Below are 23,946 nucleotides of genomic sequence, written 5' to 3'. Positions count from 1 at the left end.
GAAACATCACAACCGCTCTACATACATATTTAAGTATTTATTATTAAAATCAATTGCAAAAAGCTAAACGATCAACCCTAAGTGTGAAAAATTAACCAATATCTATAGTCAATTAGCTGGTACAAACTGTAGAACTTACCACAACAAACTAGCAAGTTAAATCTTCCAAATTAATCTATTTTACTTTGTTGCAATAACAACAAAAGAAACCTAAACATTTTACTCTTCATATCCATGGGACTATAGAGAATCTTTGCCTATAACACAGTAAAAAGAAGAATAGCAGCAATTATTTTTAAAGAGATTTTGAACCCTTAAAATGCAAGTGACTTTTGAACTATATAACTCTTTTGCTGTAGAGGAAAGCCAACTATAATCTTACCCTTTCTAGGGAAAAAGTAAATAAAATGAGAAAGTGATCTTTTGGGGATTTTTAGGGCACTCAAACAAAAAACAAATTTGCCAACATTGCATTCTAAAGGGCAAAAGATAATTTTTCTATCACAATCATTCTTCACTTTAGCATAACTAATTGCACAATCATTAAATAAACCTTACAGAAGAATTTTCAGGGAGCTCCACATCTTTAGAGTTTAGATGTATCGACTATATGTAATGTTTGGGGAATTCTCAAGTATGCATTTATAACTATCAGCAAAAGATACTTTGTCTTTTTTCTCCTGAGTTATTATTAGACTGTGCCGGGGCGCTTTGTGGGGGGGGAATCTATCAAGAAACTTTTTAGTCACTTACTGTATCTCAAATCAAATATATTCTGCACGTTACTTTCCAAAATACTTCATGGACACAGAAGAAGGAACTCTGCAAGCATATAAAGACACCTACATTTGGGAGCCTAACACTTGTTGCAGGCAGCAAGACCTGACTCATGCCCTCAAAAGGCATCTGGAGTGTGATCCAGCTCATCATAAATTAGGTCAACTAAACTGCTCTCTAAGCTCTGTTGACAGTAAGGATTAGGTCTTCAAAAGACCACAACAGGTTCAAAAGTTCAGAGTACACATGGACAATTAACATAAGGCACCTGAACATGAAGGAAGAAATTCCATCCTCAGTTTCCTAACTGATGTCAAGCAATGAACTGAACTACATCTCAGTGCATAAAGAATATTATTTTGAAACAATTTTAAATCTAGTATGAAAAAACAAAGGGGAGTAGGGGAGTAATAAAATCACTTCCTACCTGGAAAAGCACACTAAACAGCTCAAAAAGATTTTTAAACGGAGTCAGTCACATAAATTTGATAAATGGTCCCAAAGAATGAAAGCCTATCTTTTCATTTCAAGAATTCAAGTAGCTTACCTCATATTGCTGGGAAACCTTAAAAAACAAAAGTGAGGTTATAAAATAGTACAGGATATCAGGAAAAAAGCCCAAACTGACTAATGGAGAAAAAAACAGGTTTCGTTTTTTAATAAAATAGGTGTGCCTCTCTGTGTTATTATTTACCTGACCTTCCAATCTCAAGAGAAAGAGCAACAACACATTGTATCAGTATCCCTAGACCATGTATTGTCCCATGGCTGTGGATACTTGCTTTGCTAAAGTAGAAGCTGGGTGTTACACGACTAAAAAAGATCAATGTAGTATCACAAAAAATTACCCCTGCAGACTTGAAAGTTTTGACTTATTTTGAAGAAAGCATATCAAAATTTTATCAAAAGCAAAGCATATGCTTTCCTCCCGCAATGAGAATGAAGGGTTGCATTACCTTCATGCACTGTTATTCCACAGTTGTCACACTGGATTATTTCATCAGCATCTTCACTGTTATCTCCAAGACAAACGCAACAAATCATAATATGGTCCATTTTCTGGGAACTCCAATTTTGAGACTTCTCAAGAATCAATGAGTCCTAATATTGAAAAATTAAGACACATGAATTATGCCAGGAACTTCAATTTTATTTAAAACAAACAAAAGCTCTGTCATTTGCTCAACTTTTGAATAAAAATCACAAAAAAATATGAAAAATTATTTTCACAAGGCTAAAAGTTTCTCTGTTGTCAAAACATTCAAATGCTTCATCCACGAATGCAAGAGCTGAGATGGATGGACCTCAATAAACCTATAAACCTACAGACATGTTAAGATCCAAAGGACATGCAAGAGTTACTTTCTCAGACAGAAACATGTGTCTTTAAACTATTTATGTTCTATGAAAAGAAACACATAAGAAACAATTTAAAAGTAAAATTTAAAAAAAAAGCCAAAGGTGACTTTCAAATGTTCCAATATTCAGAAACTTGTTTTATGTTATTAAAATTAAAAAAAAGTCACATGGATGTGAAAAATCCAAAAATAAACAGATAACACAAGCCTGCCAAGTTTTCACTTACATGAAGTATAACACTAGCAATTCAGTATGATTTGGCTGTAATGCAAAGTGCATGTCTCTACGTAAAACCCTATCACTTATTAAAACTATAACAAATTATGTTCTTCTGACTGTATACAAGAGTAAAGATTTGCAGAACAAGTACATTGTCCTGTTCTAGCAACCTGAAATATGAACTACAGCTCTTAAATAAAATGTGGGTTTTCACAGAGAATTTTTCAAAGGAAACACAGAGGAGTGTTTCACAAACCAAATAAAGCTGTTTGCAAATTTAATTTTCGTAATAAACACTGTCTAGGCCTCTTACTATTTTCATTGTGAGATACAGCCACTGTCCCTTCTGCAGTTTCATGGCCTCCATAGATTTTTATGCTGCAGCTTGAACTACCATCACTGGTGATATGAAAGCATGTAAGCAAGCGTGAAATCACGCACACCAGTGAAAAATAACCCTTGCAGTATAAAGAAATAACAATAGTTTCAAGCAGAGGCTGAGAGTTCAAGCCTAAATGATATCTATTCAAAATATCAAGGATGTGAAAGTATTACAGAACTACTGTGGCATAACAAAAGAAAAAAAAACAGTGAAATATGCATTCTCAAACATCTTTTTTGAATCCTAACCCCCCACTTATGACATAAAATAGAGCACCAATACCACCCCTAAGGAAACATGACCTCATCTAAAAGTAGAAAAGCACATTCACACAGTCATGTTGCTTACAGGAAGGCAAGTAATTGTGAAAATAAAAGATCCTCTGCCATAGAGTTCAGACTTAATGACCATCTCTTCCAACATCCTCCTTTTAGGACAAAGCCTTTCGAGGAAAGCAATAAACTTGGACATTACTGTGGCCCACCATTGCTCAAAATACCCACGTTTAGCTTGTCATTCACATTAAAGACAGGAAAATGGCCATAGATAATCCCTAACTTTGGAAGATTAAGTGTGCAATAACACAGGTTTCCCCGATGCACCTCCCAACTCTACTGTAATCAGCTTTTTCTGACAGTACCTTCAACTTAAACTGCTATTAGGCTTCACTAAGAGAAGTTTAAAACAAATTTGCAATCAGTACTACTATGGATGCGCAAGGTCTGGTAATTAAAGAAGAAGAAAACCAAAACTATTACTTTATCTTGAATAAACAGAATTGCATTGTAAAAACGACACTGAGATAACACTGTCTAGGCAGTGAGAACATATGCAAACATGGACAAAAACCCCACAACAAACAAGCAATGATGAACGGACATCTAATTTTTGATCTAATGTTAGGATTCCCATCCATTATGGTTTATGTGAAAACAGCCAACAGGTAAAAAAAAGCAGCTGAGTAACTTATTCTCCTATGCAGACAACAGAGAAGGAATGATCTGGAAAATACAGTGCTCTCCCCTGCTTTTAGAATCACAGAATCATAGAATCGATTGGGTTGGAAAAGACCTCTGAGATCATCGAGTCCAACCCTTGGTCCAACTCCAGTCCATTTACTAGATCATGGCACTCAGCGCCACGTCCAATCTGCGTTTAAAAATCTCTAGGGATGGTGAATCCACCACCTCTCTGGGCAGCCCATTCCAATGCCTAATTACTCTCTCTGTAAAGAATTTTTTTCTGATATCCAACTTAAATTTAGTCCATGTATGCACCCAAAAGACCATACCAGTCTAAACATGGGAAGTTTTACAACAGAGATAGTAACTGCTGCCAACTCCTGAACAAGTCCTATTCCCTGCTGAAATGAGAGAAATTATTACACTATGTAATGAATCACTACATAATTCCCATTTCAGTCATGTTAATGTAAGAAAGTGAGCATTTCAAGCTATATAAACTTGTAACTTTATAGGGGAAAAAATTAAAAATACAATGACCACCTCACTAAGAACAGAAGATTCCTATACAGTGGCAGTAATTAGAAAAGCAGAAAAGCACCATTTATTTACTAATGATGCTTGACTGCAGCAAAAGCTTTTATTCTTTGCATAATACAAGAGAAAATTACACTGTACATGTTAAAATACTGTATATGTAGACCTCAAAATACTTTAGCAAAATGTAAAAAAAATAAAAAGCACACAGAAACAAGAACCATATAACCTATCCCAAACACCCTCCCCAACATCCATCCTCCAAAAGTAAGTGAAAGAAAGGAAGAAGAAAGAATGCATATTAAGGACACTACAACATGTTTAGAGTTAATTACCTGAACAACCTGTCATAAATTATTTATGCATTTAGACATCTGGTTTTCTAAGAACTCAAATTCTGCAATGTAATGAGAGTTTTGCTAGATTTGTCAGCTAGAAATGATTTCTTTACTTTTTTTTAAACTATTTTAGAAGATTGTAGCAGTGAAGACTATACTACACCAATACAGTTGAGTATCACAGAAATCCAGAAATTTCAGTCTACAGATATTCATTGTTGCAGGACTCCTTGTTAAAGTCCTAACTCATAAACAGTACAGTACTTTCCTTTACATGGAATAAAGATAAAATATTGGTTACAAAATTACAATTTGAACTTCAAATGTTCAAATTTTAATTTTGTCTTCTGATCACTGTCCTAAATCTAAAGGCAAAGGCACGAAAGAATCTGACATCCATGCATACTAAGAAGCTTCACAGAAGATAAATCAGGAACAGCTCTGGGCTTCTGAAATAGGCCTAATTTTTCAAATCAATGGAAATTATGGACATACTTAAGGATACATAACTCACATCTCCATTCTGACACGGGAATCAGTTCTGAAAGAAAACTGCCTATCTCTGTTTCAAGTTTTGCTCATCAGTATTGATAGAGCACATTCAGCTCCTGAGCCGAGAGAATGCAGGTAACAATATTAAAATCACAGAGCTCAACAACGAAAAAAGATGTCTATATAAGAAGTTTAAAAAGGAAAAAATCCAAACAAGAATTCTACTTTTTTTCCAATATCAATTATTACTTGTAATTTAAACAGCATAGCTCATTCACTATCATATATATACAATATGTATCAAAGTATCTGAAGTGGACACGGCTGATTCTTGCAATTCTTTTAACTTTGTTCAAAATTTTGCTACTGCAGGACATGAAGTCAGCCCTTATGACAACCCAATATCTTAATTTATCCAGAGGCACAACCTTCCAGGCAACTGTAGTTGTGCATAGGGAAAAAAGGTTGCTTTATTAAATACTTGTATGTAGTTTCCACATTCTGCAATCAGAAGATGTAATAATCACAGTTCCTAAATGCTTTTTAGTATGGTAAGAATTTAGTTCATTTGTGACTATTATAAGCAAATCTAACATAAATTATCACAATTATTCTATTTGATTTTAAATCCAGTGTGCATATTTTACTTAAAATTCTTCTATCAGTGAACTTAGTGTTCAGACTTTGGTGTTTGTCACACGGACGGGTTAGGATAAAGAATAATGTATCATTTATCTATTTTATGTTTATGTCACAGATGCTTTTAACTTTCAGAACATTACAGATATGCCATATCTACACTAAAACAGAAGTCTAGCTAATACATCCTGGTTTGCATACTGGACCTCCTATTTGTTTTAGCACTAATTCAACCTCCTAAAAGCAAAGAGAAGTCTCTCTGTTGATTATTTTGGCATTAAACTGACCAAATTTTCCAAACAAGGTTATTTGTTATGCAGTGCCTATTTAGCATGATTTTGCTGCTTCACTTATTCACTTATTATCGTGTAAACCCAACTCCAGACAATTAGTTTAACTTTTCAAATTAACAGAATAGCTACTGGTGAGTAGTTTCCATTTGTCAAGAGATATATTATAGAAAGTTGGTTGCACTACCTCATTACTCTTGCTTTGTGAAAGAGCCAGGCTATCATTTGTCAATTCCTCATCATCTGCATTATTCCTGTTAAGAACTTTACTCTTCTTCTTCTTGGATCCTCCATCACTAGCTGTGCTGCTGTTATCTTCTTCATTACCTTCCTCATCATTCTCATCCTCATCACTTCCACTCCCATCATCTTCATCATCCTCATTATCTCCATCACTCCCCTCTTTCCGCAGAGAGTTTTTTCCTTTTTTTTTCTCAGCAGTAGGCCGCCAGTCATTGTCATCTTCACTGTCATAGTCATCCATATCATTTAGTTCTTCCATCGAAACAAAATCTAGCAGAGGGCGGTTCCTGCGCAAATTCCATTTTTTTGGTTCATTTGTTTGCTCATCAGCCACAGCATCAGGTTCAGCTACTTTCTCCTTCTCTTTCTTCTTTTTTGGCTTTTCTTCTTCATCTTCTTGCTCTTTCTTTTCAGTTTTAATTACCTCTTTGTCTGCTGTTGGCACCTCTTCTTCAGTGGAGCTTTTCGGCTGTTGCTCTTCTACTTTCTCTTCTGCTGGTTCCTCCTCCAAGATATTTTCTTCTGATTCAGTACAGGAACCTTCACCACTGTCCTTTGATGCATCTTCACTCCCATGACCACTTCCTTCAGAATCTGTTGAGCATATGAAAATTTAAAAAAAGTTCCGACACAAATGTACCCCCAAAAATAAAATCTGTTGAAGCAAGTTGTTAAACAAAAGAATGATGCACGCTCCTCCCTCATAAGGTATTCCACCTATTTTTTCAGCTGGTGTCCAAATACTGCTATTTCAAGTGGTATGTTGAGAATCTGTTAAACATGAGTGCATTTAAGATGTTAAAAAAAAAAGAAAAGAAAAAGATGGCAGAACTTACTAAATGAGCATTTTATGCTCCTTTGAACTGCAGCTCATATTAACAATAAGCAGTAGCACAGGGTAATTTCCATGTGAAGTCACATCTTAAAGAAAGAGAATTCCAGTTTATAATTTCTGGAAGAATTTTCTGCATCTTCAAAATAAACCAGCTATCCAACAGACAGGAGTTACAAAATGAAGAGTTTACGTAACACATACTAATAACAGTGTGGATAATCCCACACCTTCATTTTTAGTAAGTTTGTTTTTCTGGGTTTGAGGGCTCTTTTAATTTCCTGTGTTATTTCACTTATTAATCCTACATAAGTTATGCCTCATTCAGTGTTGCAGCTGCACAACAAAGTATAAATTCTAACCTTATACCACTCATATGGTATCATTCTATGTGTATTTCCTGTTTCCAATAATTAACACAGGCTAATCGTGCAACAGAAAAGAAGAGGATCTGCATTTAAAAAGCCATAAAAATAAGATAATTTTACTATAAAGTACATGTAAAAATATTCAAAATTGACATGAGTGTATAAAAATTCTCCTTGACTATCTCTCATCTTATATGCAGCACCTACTGTTTTTCATTCACAGCATTATTTTTGTTGAAGGAAAACTCAGAAAAAAATTTTTAAACTAGTAAGAAAATATAAAGTTGCTCAATCCAATGCAGGGATCAGTTAGGCAATGGTTACAGTTTTCGGTTTGCTCAAAGCCATTACCGAAGTCTTGATCCACTGGCATATAGATCCAAGGATGAAACAATGCTTGCAAATGAAAAAAAAATTCTTAATTGCTTTAGTTACCACCCAAAAATCTCCATCACTCAGCATCACCCTACATAAAGAGTTTCTGTACGCATCCATCTCTACATAATTCCAAATAAACAAACACTGCAGTCAGTGTGCTACACATTTCACAAGGCATTTATTTCCACCCCACACAACATTGCCAATGATTAGCCAGTTGTTACTTCAATATAATGGTCAGTTTAGTCTTCTGCATGTACCTGCTTGTGGAATTGTTTGGTGAGGAAATTATAAAATTATCCATAAAAAAAATCATCAGTGCTACTATTACAGATCAGGACATAATGCCATTCATCCTCTCACAAGCTAATAGAAACTAAGAGTTTCTGAAAAATGTTCTGATCTTCAGAGATCCAGAAAAAGCACCTTATTTTACAATCTTTTGAGAAGAGTAATTCATTTACCTACACCTATTAGCCTTACTAACTACAGAAATCAAAGTAAAACATAATTAACTGAAGTTATGAAATAGACGAACACTTGTCAGATATGCACAAGAAATAAAAAAACAGTTTTAAATAATACACACTCTAAAAATTATTTTAAAATTACAATAACTTTGTTTGGATACAGAATCACAGAATTACACAACAGACAAGACAGAAAGGGACCACAGTGGGTCCTCTGATCCAACCTCCCTGCTTAAGCAGGGTCATCCTAGAGCACATGGGACAGGATTATGTTCAGACAGTTCCAGAGCACCTCCAAGGAAGGAGACTCAACAACCTCCCTGTTGTTGGGTAATCTGTGCTAGTGCTCGGTACAGGAAAGTTCTTCCTCATATTCATGTGGAACCTCCTGTACCTCAGTTACTGCCTGTTGCCTCTTGTCCTATTGCTTGGCACCATCAAGATGACCCTGGATCCATCCTGTTGACACCCTCCCTTCAAGTACTTATGAGCATTCCCAAAGACCCCTCTCAGTGGCCTCTTCCCAAGGCTGGACAGGCCCAACTCCCTCAGCCTTCCCTTGTACAAGAGGCTTCTCTGGCACACAGAGAAAGGCCAGGAAAATGGTGAGAAGGCTGCAACACTCCATGGAGAAAGGCTCAGAGAACTAGGGTTGTCCAGCCTGGAAAACAGAAGGCTCCAAGGAGACCTCAATTTGCCCTGTCAATAAAAAGGGGGCTTACAAGAAAGAGAAATGTTTTACTAAGGCTCATAGTGACAGAAAAAGGGGAACAAGTGGTAGGGTTTTGATGAGATATAAGAATCTTTCCAATGAGCATGGTGAGACACTGAAACAGGTTACCCACGGAACCCGTAGATGACCCATCAGTGCAAATATTCAAAGGTCATGTGGGATGGGGCTTTAAACAATCTGGTCTAACAAAAGATGTTCCTGACCAAGGCAGGGGGTTGGCCTAGATTATCTTTAAAGCTCCCTTCCAACCCAAACCATTTCGTGGTATCTGATTCTGATTGCTGCCAATAATATTTTTGATATGGATCTTTGCCAAGGAATTAGAAGAGACTCACTGAAAGACTTTAAACTAGACCTCAAGGGGGAAAGGGATAAAAACAGGTTCACTGGAGGTATGCCTGAGGGCAGCACACCAATGTTTGAGGGACAGTATACTAGCAAAGTCCTTTGCTGTGCTGCCTCAGTGGAGGTAGGGAATGGACATCCATGCAGCAGTAGACACAAGAGTAACTGATGTGTTAAAAAACATGGAAGCAACTAAAAATGGTCACATAAGACTTGGGGCTTGTACCCCCCAAAAGGTGGCGAGATCAACAGCCCAATTGAAGTGCATCTACACCACCACACCCAGCATGGGCAGGATGAGCTAGAAAGGCATTGTACAGAAGTAAAACTATAACATAGTTGCCATCGTGTAGACATGAGATGATGCAGACAACTGGAGTACAGTAATGGATGGCTATTAACTCTTTAGAAGGGACAAGGCAGCAAGGAGAGGTGGTGGACTAGCCCTGTATGTTACTAAGTGTTTTGATTGTTCAGCGCATGATCATGATGACAATAGGGTTGTTTAAGGGTAAGACTCAGGGGGAAGTCCAGCAAGGTGAGAGTCTGTTAAATACCACCCACCCAGGATGAAATGTCTATAAGCTAGGAATAGAATAGTATAAGAATAGTCCATAAGCAACTGGGAGAAGTCTCAAAATTACTAGCCCTCATTCTCACAGGGGACTTCAACTTACTAGATGTCTGCTGAAAACACAATGCTGCAGAGAGAAAATGGCCTAGGACAATCCTGCAGTGTGTGGAAGACAGCTCCCCAACATAGCTGGTGAGGGAGCCCACTGGCCCTCCTGTTTGTGAACTGAGAAGAACTGACGCGATGGCTGCAGGCTGTTTTGGGCAGAGCAAAGATGAAATGACAGTTTTCAATTCTCAGAGAAGGAAGGGAGTAACCTGAACAACTGCCTTAGACTTTCAGAGAGCAGATGCTGCACTGTTGAAAGGTCTGGCTGACAAAGTCTCTTGGGAGGCAGTCCAGGAAGGCTGGACATTCTGCAAGAAGGAAATTTTAAAAGTGTAGAAGCAGGCTGTCCCCATGTGCTGAAAGACAAGCTAGCAGAAGACTGGTTTAGCTGAACACAGAGCCAAGAGCTTTGGCTGGAACTCAGGAAAGAGAGTTTATGGCCTTTGGAACAAGGAGCAGGCAACTCAAGAGGACTGCAAGGATATAATGAGATATATAGGGACAAGAGCCAAAGCCCAACTAGAACTTAATCTGACTACTGACATAAGAAACAATAATACATGTTTCTATAAATACATTATCAACTAAAGGAATGGTAAAGATGATCATCCTTTACTGGATGTGGGGGGAAACATAGTGATAAAGGATGAGGAAAAGTCTGAGGAACTAAATGCCTTCTTTGCCTCAGTCTTTAATAGCAAGACCAGTTGTTCTCTGGGTACCCAGCCTCTTGAGTTGGAAGACAAAGACAGAAAGCAGAATGAAACACCCATAATCCAAGGGGAAATGGTCAGGGATCCTGTACACTACATAGGCACGTAAAAGTCTGTGGAACCAGATGGGATCCACCCAAAGGTACTGAGGGAACTGGTAGAAATGCTGACTAGTCAAGTTCAATGATTAATTGTCCTGGCTAACCAGGGAGGCCCCAGATGACTGGCAGTTAGCAAACATGATGCCCACCTACAAGAGGGGTCAGATAGAAGATCCAGGGCAGTACAGTCCTGTCAGCCTAACCTCAGTGCTGGGAAAGGTCATGGAGCAGACCATCTTGAGTGCCATCATGTGCCATGCGCAGGACAACCACAGGGATCAGGCCCAGTCAGCATGGGTTTGTGAAAGGCAGGTCTTGTTTGACCAACCTGACCTTTTTATGACAAGAAGGCCTTCTTAGAGAGAAAGGCTGTCCATGTTGTATACCTGCACTCTAGTAAAGCCTTTGATGCCATTTCCCACAGCATCTCCTGGAAAAACTGGCTGCTCAAGTTTTGGATGGGTGCACTGTTCACTGTGTAAAAAACTGGCTGGAGGTTGGATGACCAAGTCTAGGGAGTGGTGGTCAACAGTTACATCCAGCTGGTGGCCAGTCTTTTTGGGCAAATGTGTTGCCCATGGCTCAGTACTGGAGCCAGCACTGTTTAATATCTTTACTGATGATGAGGGCAAGGGATGAGTGTACCCTCAGAAAGTTCACAGATTATATCAAATTGACCAGAAATGTTGATCTGCTGGAGGGCAGGAAGGGTCTACAAAGGGATCTGGACAGGCTGGATTGATGGGCTGAGGCCAGTGATATGAGGTTCAACAGGGCCAAGTGCCAGGTTCTGCACTTGAGTCACAACAATCCCAGGCAGAGCTACAGGCTGGGGGCAGAGTGACTGGGAAGCTGTCCAATGGAAAAGGACCTGTGCGTACTGGTTGACACCAGCTGAACGTGAGACAGCGGTGCACCCAGGTTGCCAAGAGGGCCAACAGCATTCTGGCCTATATCAGAAATAATGTGGCCGGCAGGACTAATGCAGTGATTGTCCCCCTGTACTCGGCACTAGTGAGGCCACACCTCAAATTCTGTGTTCAGTTCTGGGCCCCTCATGTCCAGAAAAGGGCAGCAAAGCTGGCGAAAGGTCTAGAGCACAAGTCTTAGGGGAACGGCTGAGGGAGCTGGGGTTGAAGAAGGGAGGCTGAAGAGGTTGAAGAAAAGGAGGCTCAAGGGAGACCTTAACAGTCTCTATAACTACCTGAAAGGAAGCTGCTGTGAGATGGGGGGTCTGTATCTTCCCCCATGTAACAAGTGATAGAACAAGAGGAAACGGCTTCAAGTTGCACCATGGGAGGCTTAGATTGTATATTAGGAAAAATTTAATCACAGAAAGGGTTGCCAAGTATTGGAATAGGCTTCCCAGGTAAGCAGTTGAGTTGCCATCCCTGGAGATAGTTAAAAGACACGTAGATGTGGCACTTGGGGACATGGTTTGGTGGTGAGTTTGGCAGCGCTGGGTTAATGGTTGAACTCAGTGATCTTAAAGGTCTTTCCCACCCTAAACAATTCTACAATTCTATACTTGCCAGGTCTCAAACACTTTACAAGTAATTCCTAAAGCTAGATTCTCATACAAGATATTTGTATCACAAATTAAATGCCATGTATATGTTAAAAGCAAAATGTACTTTTGTATCTCATTTCAAGGTTCTGAATGCCTACATGCCCTACTTGGCTCACTGCAAATAAAGTAGTACAGGATTTTGCCATGTTAGAATTAACTGGATTTTTAAGTTAGCTTTTAATTATTTTCTCTTACTTCCCCAACGTAAGTCCATCACAGACATTTGTTTTGGTGCTTTATTGTGCTGCTGTGCTTCTAAATATGCTTAGACCTCTTGTCAATTTAAGCTTCCATTTTAAATTTAGGGGGGAATCTCAGTCTGGGTATAGTCTGATCTTTTAACAGCACTCTAAATTACTAACAGTGATTCTTGTACATCAATACTATACCATGCAAACAATTTAAAGCACAGGACAAATGAAGATTATTTTGATTCACTTCTCTCCTTCAAATTCTCTTTGCCTGCTGCCTGCATGTTTTGTTTTGTATTCTCCTTTCTGCATTCATATACACAGAGATACCTATGGTGAGGGCTATCTTTCTTTGGACTGAATGCATCCACTGTGATAGGTGCTTTTCCAGAAAGAGCTACTCTGTGATAACAGCAATTTTTGCACGTGTTCTTCTGTGAGCTGTACTTTTACTGAGAAAGAGGCTGTAGTATACAATTTTCTCCATGAAAGAAATGCTTAAAGAATGGCTTTTTCAAATTGGCAACCATATCATGTCATTCCCTATAGGAGAGAAGTCAAGCTACTCTAAGTGAAAGATGGAGCCAGATACGCCATCAAATAGTGAAGAATAGAGAGTTCCACTGAGAACGAATATGAGAGATAACGGTGGGGAGAGAGACATCATTTATTCCTCTACACCTTGTACCTTTGGCTCTCCTAAGCACAACAGCAGGTGGCAGTCAAATCCAAAGAGGATAATTCTGAAAGGAATTCCCCATAACAGAACATTATGCTACAGAATTAACATACCAAAAATAGTGTAATAAAGAAACACTCCACTCAGCCATGGAGTCTTGTATAATACATACTGTGCAAAAGACTTCAGGGTAAAGCTACTGAAATCACTAAAGTATTCAAAAAAAATTCTCCCAGGGTTTTACAAAAGCATTTTTCAAACAACTTTAAACATGACATCCCATAATTTTTACCTTTTTTTTTTTAACACTCTTGGAAAATTCATCTAGACAGAGAGTAAGTGCTGCACTACTGAAGCACCTGGCCAACCACTCACAGGAGACAGTCTGATTCTTCAATGCAGTATTTAGCTTGATAAGCAGCTTTGTAAAAAAGCAAATTTATTGCTTAAGTGAACTGTAAAGGATAAGCTAGTTAAAAGTAATCATAGACTCAGTTTTGTTCTTGCCTCTTCCATTAACAAAGCTTAACCAACTCCAAATAGTAGATGAGAAGCATTTCGTATCATATTAGAAAGTTCTTTTGTTTGCACTGAGTCCTACCTGGTTGAGTCTTACCCAGGTGCTCAAAGCTACATACCAAGAATACAATGAAAGATTCTGGAACACTGAAAAGTAGTGAAAACCTGAAAAATTGAGCATACAATACAGAAAGCAGTTACCAAGTTATTCCTACTAAACAATAGTGTTTAGTAACAACATACAGCCATAAAGTGAGAAGTCATCCAGGCCAAAGTGGCCTTCACAATACCCTCTTTTTGGGGGCAGTAACAAAAACCACAGCACAGGTGAGGTTAATGTCACTCAATCATCACCACCTTGTCTATTGGTCCTTTAGCCTCTTTTTCCCCTATCACAAGGTGAACAACAAGTCTTTGACACGATGATGTGAAATTACCTAAATATATCTGCTAAAACATCATGTTAGTCACCATGTACAATCCCTCACCCAGGGTTTTTGCATCCTGACAGATAGGAAAAGTGGAAAGCAGTACTAAAAGTGTTTGTCAACAACAGCCTCTTTCCATAAACTTCCTTAGGAGAACAGCTTCAGAATCACAAAAACTCCTTTGCACATGTGCTATACCAAACATGCAAAACCAGCTGTACCTCCTAGGCATCTGATCTAGAAATTCCAAATAATTTTACAGTCTCCAGAATACCCTAAGAAAATGTTTAAACTAACTAGGAATTTACAATAAGTGGATAAGAAAAGAAACAAAAAGGCAAGAAAACCTAGATCATACATGGAAAATATGAGTTTTTAAATTGCCAAAGGCAGAGTTCTGTAACTGGTTAAATTGTCACCACATTTGTCTATTAGACTAAAGACAGAGGTCCATTATGTTGATGTTGATATAAGCAAGAACTGAAAAGGCTTAATACCTCACTTTCAAAGTAAGTTCAAAAAAGAGAATCTAGCACCCCTGGCTTTCTATGCTATTTTGCAGTGTCTGATGATTAAATGCCGGCAGATTACTGGCAATTCAACACCGGTAATGGTGGCAGTCAAAACAACTGAACTCTTCAAAGTACCGTGATTAAGAACACACAAAACCAAACCAACATAGATTAAGATATCACTGCTCTACAGAGAGAGAGTAACTTCTCAAATAATGTTTTGAAAAGAAGTATCTGATATGTATTAACTGCAGCTGTAGACTGGACAGAGCAGGAAGTGGAACTGACCACTGATCCACGATTACATGTTCCAGAAGACAAGTTTTTAGTTTAACAGAAAAAAATGATGGGAGGGGAACATAAAGGGAAGTCATTCAGTAAGCAGTTTCCTCACTTCTACACTAGCAGGAACTGTATCATATGACATTTCAGTAGATATCTATTCAAGTCACAAAACTAATCCAAACTAAAGGTTGCAAATTTTTACTTCAGTCATTAGAAGTGCCTTACATTACAACACAGATGAAACTGGTTGCCCTGCTTCCTGAATTTCCTTGACATTTTCCAGTTACCCCATTTTTAACATCTAACTGCTTGGGATAAAGTGGTGCATAGCATATTACTTTACTGAGCAAAGATGCAGTCCTAAATAATCCATAAAACTGAATTCTAATACAAATTATGGAATAATAAGGTAGAAAATATATTTTAAAAAAACCTCTAAAGAGTTTCACATTTCGTACAAGGGAAGTGATATCTTAAGAGACAGCTAAACACGCATGTGGGACAAGCTAAGACTAAGTCTCTGAGGCACTGTAACAAGTCACGCTTGTGAAACACTTCAAACATCCCATCTTCACTGAGCATGTCTGGACTCTCAGAGGCTACAAAAAGACTATCCCACCAAGCTGGAATTACTAAACCACAAAATAATCTTCTCCATGTGGCAGAAAATACACAAGGGATGGACATATGCACAAAAAAAAGAGGAGATGTAGAAGTAAAGTAGAAGTAGCAAAGTGGGAGACCATAAAAATCCTATTCAAGACAGAGTGAACAAGAAAAACAACACTGAAACAACAGGGTCCCAGCAAGGGGCCTGTAAGGGACAGACAGACTGGACAGATGAGGCACAAAAAGTCACAATGGGGGAAAACAAAGCAAAATAGTGCCATCCCATCACTAAATCCACCCTGCAGAGACACTGGAATGAAAGCCTAGATTTCTGTTCTATTTTTCCTCTGCTGTCAGAATAACAGAAATCTCAGTGTTTCCAAAGAGAATGCAAGTTGAAAATGCTTGTCAGTCACTCCAAAGTTTTACTTCAAGTGGCAGACCTATGTCCAGACAAAAGATTTTATCTAGGACAAAGGCAATACAAGAGAAAATAATGCTTGCATTTTTCTTTTTTTTCAATTGGAAAAAGCACTTGTGATTCCTGAGGAACTACACATTAATATGTAATATGAGATAATTTCCTACTGATTAACTTGCCAATATTTTCTTTTACCTTCACTGTCTGCTGAAACACCTTACAACTTTACTGTTGTATATCATGTAAGTTTAGTCTCAAAAACAAATGTATTCATTTCTTCATCAAGATTTCAGTACTGTTTATCACTACATTTTGATGTTTTGGAAACATTTCTTTATATTACAATACCCTGTACAGGAAAGCAAAAGTGGAAACTCCACTGTGCTAAGAGGAAACAAACATCAGAAAAATAATTATATTTGCAACGTTTTATTTCTAGATCAAGACACAGGTTTTTCAAAATACCTAATATATGCATTTATGTAGATCATTACATGTTTTAAACCGAGCTCCTACTGACTTTATTTGCAATAATAGTACATAATATACATGCAGGTCAGGCTCCACACTCAACACCAAAAAAAAATTTATAAATGTGCCTAAAAATTTGAATCTACAAGACTTGAAGCAGAAGTAGTGACAGATCAGTTCTTCAAAGGCAGCATTCAGATACGCTCTTCTTAACTACAGTAAAGTAGAGAACCTGTCTTTAAATTAATACATTATATTTGTTCAGGGACCACACTACATTTCTCTGCATCATTTTAATTTCAGTATATGTGCTGATAATGCTGACTGAGTTCACCAATGAGAGAAAAGTTGTAAGCCGCTGCTTGGGAGTCCTGTTGGGAATTACTCTGCACCTATACTCTGATTTCTAACATTAGTATATCTCTGGCTGCTCTCATAGCAGGGGGAAAAAAATCAACAAAAAAACTCCCAAAGCATGTTCTAGTTAACTCAAAAGCAAAACTTCAAATAAGTGACGTGTATTGTAGAAGATATAAAAAAACTTCAGCTGAGTATATTACACTACCATCATTTCAATTCACATATTTGTATGCTCTGCCTCTAAAGGGCAGTTTTTTTGATTGATACAATACTAAGATTACATATGACATTCTTTCTTAAGGAACAAATTTGTCAAGATGTTTACAAAACACAGAAGAATACAGTACTTCAGAATATGGCACTACTACATGGGTTCAATTCCCTATATGGGCCATTGACTTAAGAGTTGGACTCGATGATCCTTGTGGGTCCCTTCCAACTCAGAATAGTCTTGTGATTCTGTGTGTGAAACAGAGAAGCCATTAAAAATTGCTTCATCCAATATTAACATAATGAAAAGCCTGTAGACCTGAAAATTATTTATATTAAGTAAATTTACAAGAATATAACAGTTCTAAAATCAGTTTCCCTACAGAGATGTCAGAATGTTGAGATCTTTAAAGTGGAAAAGGTAGTTAACTGACTGTTGGTGTGACCTAAACCCAAAAGAAAAGAAATTAACTACACTGTAATTAAAGGCCACATTTCCTATGGAATTTTGGTGGAAATGGAGGTTATGTGATTTGAAATGTTTTCTGTTATGAAAGAAATTTACCAAGACACCTGGACTCCAAATACAAAAATTCAGAAATGCCAATTCCTTCCTAAAAGTACTTAATAACAACAATTTCTCAAATCCTTACTGCATCGCATATTCCCAGAAATCTGGCAGAACAATGAACATGTGCAAAAGTTTAAGCATTCAGGGTTAAGTCCTCACATATTTGCACAGTATCATCTACTAGCACATACTACTGGAGATCCTAAAACTCATACATATGAACACAACACAATCATCAGGGAGAAAACAACTTCAGAACTTTTTTAAGTCAATCCTTAAATAATCCTTTAACTTTTAATTTTACAATTTGTTTTGTTATTTTAAAACCAACATGCGCATTTGTGAAGTAAACAAACATATGTTGTGCAGCTGTGAAATTACCATATTTACAGGATTTTTCTGAGCAGAATGAGTAGAACTGATGCTCATTTCCAAAGCAATTCTAACTGATTCTTCCTTCTGAAACACTTATTTCCTTTTGTAAGTAAATTATACCGTGCAATTCTGAACTCAAACAAATACTAGGTACTGATTTGCAACAGGCTGCACATGGAGAGGCCTCCATGGTCACTGAAAGAAGAAAAACAGCAACATCCCTGAGTGTACTGGAAATTAAATACACATTATGCTTTGATGGCTCAATTAACAGTTAGAAAAAGGAAACCTGCTTTTTTATTTGCAACAATACAGAACTTGTCTAGTAGGGTTGCCTGCTCATACACACATGAATTCTGTATATACACATATATATACATATATGTGTGTGTGTGTATATACACACACACACATATATATATACACATATATATAACTTTGAAATTATGCATTTTATTTATCTGTGTGCATGTAAAATAGTCCCTTGATTTCATTTTAAATCAGCACAGATGTTCTGTTTTAAATATCCTGCAACCACTCGTTTAACTTCTATTACATGTAAGAAATACTTTTTTTCTTTCCACTTAAGACATTATTTGTAATAACTTTCTATTACTCAACTTCTCCAAAGCCTCACAACTTTCTTCTTTCACACTGAAAAATCTTTGAATAAAATTCAAACTCTCTTCAAAGTGTTTTCACTAGATTTTAATTTTTACTGAACAGAATATTAATTTCACCCAGAAAGGAGAGATATGGGTTCACTATTGCTAAAACAACACTATGTGAGATATATGAACACGAAACAGTAATTAGAAAAATATTTTTAAGTAGAATTGGGGTTTTGGTTTTCCCATATGCTTGTTTCAATTCAGTGCGGCGTTTTTCAGGGAAAATCAATTCAACTTCCTCAAAATGAAACTGGGATTGAAAGATTCTTAAGGCTAGATACTGATTGACCCCCCCCAAGCTACATAAACTATCCTACAAGTCAAAAAGGATATCAATTACAAATGAATCTTCTGCACTTACATATTGTCGAGCGAGGAAGCTGTATTCATTATTTTTAATTATTAACTGTCTTTTGATCAATTAATATACTGCTCTGAATTACATGTTCATCACCCATACTCCCTTTCCAATTCTTCTCCCTTAAATCCTGCTTACGTTACTGTTCCAGAATAGGGAGATTCTCTTTGTAATTAAAAACCATTTCCTTTTACAGCAAATTGTACCCTTACTCAAAAGATAGGATCAAAAGTCCCCAGGAGACAATTAAAAAAACAAAACAAGCCCCCCAAAAGTCTTAAAAAGAAACTGGTAAGATTACATCAGTTTTACTCTCTTCAGCCACTGCAGCCTCTTTCTACCAGAACAGCCAAGGAAAACACGTCTAAGCTTAGGGGGAAAAAAAAGGGGAAAAACGGAAAAAAAATCCCAAACAACCCCCTTTCACAAAAAATCACACAAAGCCCAAAACCAAAAGAAACAACTAACAAAGACTTATCTTAAAACTGATACTGGATAAATTATTATAAAGCACTAAAAGTTCATCAATACACAGAAACTTGCCAAATGTTAAAAAAATAAAGCCTTTAAATGGAGATGGGGAATACTTTTGCACTATGCTATACATTCGCACAAAAACATACATCAGCACCGCCAGTCCAGAAATAACTAAGTGAAGTTGTTTGACAAGCTGCCATAATTCTTTCCTTGTATCCTAAACACCCTGCACCTACCTCATTTCCCTCAGCACATGCCACAGAACATCCAACATGCAGTTTATTGACAAACATGGTCCTGCTCCTTCTTTTCCTTCCCTCCAACTACGTTTGAATTCATTCATTTTATTTTGACACCTAGTCTATTTTCAATTTCAGTGAATGTCCACTGCAGGTACAGGAATCTGCACATATAGAAAAGACTGCAAAACAGTAACACTAAAGCAAGGACTTCCCTCTAGTATGAAATATGTACACCTGTCTGCATAGCTATCTGAAAACACACCTTAAGCTTCTCTATTGTAAAAAAAAATAAAAGCCTGAACCTATTATTATTCTGCTTTAGGTTCTTACTCAAAATGGAAATAGCTTTGGGTAAAAGGAAAGTTCCTAAGTTCACAATCAACTATTATCCAGACTTGTTCAAAACAAAATGGATTTAGATGTTTCTTATTTCAATACTAATTGCAGTGAATATTTTAAAAAGTATCTCTACAATGAAGAAATAAAATGCAGTAAATGCACCTAACGCAGTCTGCACAGAAGCTACTCAAATGCTTCTACCAACACGTTTGATAATCAGGAGATTTCTGTTAAGAAAAAATAATCGCAGTTGAAGCACTGATTTCCAGTTATGCAATCATGTCACTCCCTTCAAGGGGCTCCAAGTCCCGACAGTTCACTGCGAGAACTCTGTTTCCTATATTGTATTAAACACACAACCATAAACGAAAAATGAGACAATTCTCAACCGAGGAGATGAGAAAGCATATTTACCTGAAGCATCTCCAACTTTAAAATCACTGTCATCAGAGCTATCATAATCTAACGCTTCCAGCAGCGAAGCTGCCAAAGGCTTCACTTGTCTCCTCTTCGAACTGCGGTCCACTGCAGGGAAAAAAAGTGTATTGTTACAGGGTGGCACAGTAAGGTCTCAGCACCGCCGAGGGCACCTAAAGCAGCGGCAGCACGGCGGTGCCGGGCAGGGCAGCGCCGCTCGCAGCCCGGGTAGAGCCGCCCGCACGGGCGCGGAGCGCTGGTGCTCCCTGCAGGCGCCGGGAAGCCGCGCGGCCCCGCAGGCTGCCCGCGGCCCCAGGAGCGCCGGGCAGGCACCGCGGCAGCCAAACAACCCCGGACCCACCAGCATCCCCAGGCCACTCGAGGCAGGGGGGACGCGCAGCTGGGACCGCGGCACGCCCGAGGGACGGCGATGCGCCCGTTCGCCCGGGGGCGGGGCGAGGCCGCTCCGCGGGCACCGCGGCACCTCCGCGGGGAAGGGCCGGCAGGGCGGCCGCGGTCACTTACTAAAGGCGGGGCGGGAGGGGCCCTCGGGAGCAGCAGCCGCCGGACCCGGGCCCCTTCCCAACACAATGGGCACGGCGGCGACCCGGATGCAGACCCGCACTCGCCCGCCCCGCCGCGCAGGCGCCACCCGCGCGCCTGCGCAACGCGAGGGGCAGTCGAGGAGGAGCCGGGTCCGTCCCTGCCCCTGCCCCTGCCCCTGCCCCTGCCCCTGCCCCTGCCCCTGCCCCTGTCCCTGTCCCTGTCCCTGTCCCTGTGCCCGTCCTTCGCCCGGCGCCTCCCGCGGCAGCAGCGCCGGGAGCTCCCGGGGGCGAGGCACGTGCAGTCTCAGGAGAGGCGCCTCCCGTGAAGTCTCGGCACAAAGCCATTCATTCTCGTGGGCTGTGCCTGCTCAGGATCTCGTTTATTAGGAAGAACAGCTCAAAAAAGCCACTCTCGCATATTCCGTTCCCCCCCTGTGGAAACGAAGCGTTTTAAAGCTATGCTAATTTAAGCCCCACTCTGAGTTCCTCGTGGACTTTGTTATATTGCCAAGCTCATCCTTCTACTTTTGAAGAACAGCAAGCTACTGCATTGGGAAGAAGAAAAAATTGGTTAAAGGTGTTAAAGGGCAGCTTGGGCGGGGCTCTGAGCAGCCCAGTCTAGGTAGGGGAAGGTGTCACTGCCCACGACAGGGCAGTTGGAACAGACGATCTTCAGGGTCCCCTTCCAACCCACGCCATTTTGTGGTTCTATGATTCTATGATAAACCAAACAAACCCCTGGGATTATTGTTTGACCACATCCCCCAAGTCAGGGAACAAAAAAGCACAAAACCGAATGGTGAGAGATGGGCAGTGAAGGAGAGCAGTGCTGGGCCATCCCATGTTCAAGAGTCCCAATTTCACCTCCATTCCGAGGGTCATCCCCTGGCCCTTGTGCACACAAAGTTTTGCCAGAGCCACCCCAACAAAATGAGCCACCTGCACAAAACCTTTATGAGGTATTTAAAAAGACCTGAGGGCATAATCTGGAGTTTGGCTTTTTCTTCCAACTTGTGTTTGTAATTAGCAGAACAGGGACATCTTACAAGAGCTGATGCTCTGCCAAGCTGGTATGACTTCAAGAGGATCAAGAATAGTGCTAAACATGAAAGCTTCCAACAGAATTTTAAGTGCTTTAAAATTGGAAGACGTGTTCAACTCTGGATAAATGCAAGTAGGGCCAAACTAATTCTGTGGCAGAGGGTGGAGGGGTCATAAAATTTGGCACGTATACAATCTGTGACCAGAGCCTGCACTACCTTTAGCACAGTGCTGCATGTATCACCAACACAAGCATTCCCAGAGTCAAAACTTCTTTTGGTATTGCAAAGACAGGTGCAATGTCATTGGTGTATAAGCATTCTGTTTTTAAATAGAGCATAGAGATGGCTGGTTGGTGGAATGATGTAATTATGCAGCTGAAATACTTTCAACAATAATTTTCTATGTTTCCAATTTTGAATATTTTGGAAGGACAGAAAATTCCAAAGATAAGTTGAATTCTATGTTAATTCTGTGCTTGAATTTCCTAGGGTTTTTTGTAGTACATTATCACATTCATAGATAATGTGTTCATGCTGGTATCTCCTGTTTCCTCCATCAATTCTTTGGCTACATAGGAAGCATGACTCCAAAATGAATCCTTGTCCTGAATCTAGTCTTTCCAACTCTACCCAAATATGCTTACCGTCCCACCAATCTAGTATTTTCTTCAAAACTCTTGATCAGCTTCCCTGTTCAACTAGGAGTTGCATATGTCTTAGCTTTTCACTCCCTGAGTGTTTTCTTCTTTTAACTGGCACCCTCATCCTACTTTCCCTTCACACACTATTTCAGTCTTAAAAGTCAAGTGGTAGGGCTGAGATTCCTTCATTTAGACTCTGCAGATCCATGCTGACATGTGCAACGAGTTTTGCAGAACCCCCTTCCTGCCAATGGTCAGGCCTTTGATCTTGCCCCATACACAGTGATTGGCAGGACAGCTCAAATTAAATGTAAAGGGAAGGAAAAGTAAAGAACTGCCTCCAGATTTGGCCCAAATAGAAGATCAGACTGAGGTGCACAAATAGCTTCGAAAAATGAGAGCTTTTAGCACGAGACAAGGGGAGAGGAGTGCCCTGTAGAACAGTGGAGGAATTTACGAATCCTTTAAATATGAATGTCAAAGCAGATATATGGACTGTCTGGCTCCCAGTTCAGCCGTCTGGGGCAGCCTGCAATGCTGCCCCAATTCCAGTCTCTACCTACATAGTTCTGGCAGGAATAGGTGATCAAACAGAAGTTAATTAATGTGTGCCTGCCCCTGCTCCTCATTAGCACCTCAAATTCCCGAACTGCTCCTTCCTCCGTTCTTCTTATGTACTCTGTCCCATTACTCAAGTCCTCTCAGCCCTTCTCTTACTCTTTCTTTTCCCAAACCCTTTTTTCCCCCTCTCCTTTTTTCCCTCTCCAAAGGAACATTCACACTTTCATTTCAGAAAATGGCATGCACACACTCTTTGTTATCTTCTGTACTCAGCTTGCATACTTTGCCCTCTTCCTCAAAAGAAAAAAATCCACATTGATACAATGAAAAGAACTGTGAAGCGCCTAAAAGTTTTTCAGTTTCCCTAACCTTCTGGGCACTACAAATATCGGGCTTACAAACAAATCCTCCAAATGAAGTAATTAGAAGTAAATAAAACATACCACACAGAAATTAAGTAGAACTAGCAGTTTATCCCTTGATCATCATTCTTTGGAAGTTTCTGGCTATTAAAACTCCATCTATTAAAAGGCAATTCCCCCTTAGTAGATGCCAACCTCCTTTAGTAGAGTCAGATTATTTCAAGTAAGG

The 23,946-nt window shown here is 39.1% G+C and overlaps 1 protein-coding gene across 3 annotated transcripts in view; it reads right to left on the bottom strand.

Annotated features, from left to right (window-relative positions):
- PHF14 (PHD finger protein 14) overlaps positions 1-21,219 on the bottom strand; it is a 155,218-nt gene extending 133,999 nt beyond the window's left edge. For all 3 annotated transcript variants that reach the window (XM_071560803.1, XM_071560804.1, XM_071560805.1), the window contains exons 1-4: positions 21,091-21,219; positions 20,563-20,673; positions 6,183-6,832; positions 1,734-1,878 (exon numbers count right to left, since the gene is read on the bottom strand). In XM_071560803.1, coding sequence (XP_071416904.1) covers positions 1,734-1,878; positions 6,183-6,832; positions 20,563-20,673; position 21,091 — 907 coding nt within the window. In that variant the 5' untranslated portion in view covers positions 21,092-21,219. The remainder of the gene's footprint in view (positions 1-1,733; positions 1,879-6,182; positions 6,833-20,562; positions 20,674-21,090) is intronic.
- Between the last annotated feature and the right edge of the window lie 2,727 nt (positions 21,220-23,946).

Source organism: Pithys albifrons, chromosome 7 (assembly GCF_047495875.1).
Source record: "Pithys albifrons albifrons isolate INPA30051 chromosome 7, PitAlb_v1, whole genome shotgun sequence".
In the NCBI taxonomy this organism is placed as follows: Eukaryota; Metazoa; Chordata; class Aves; order Passeriformes; family Thamnophilidae; genus Pithys; species Pithys albifrons.
This window is presented reverse-complemented; position numbering and strand designations above follow the sequence as displayed.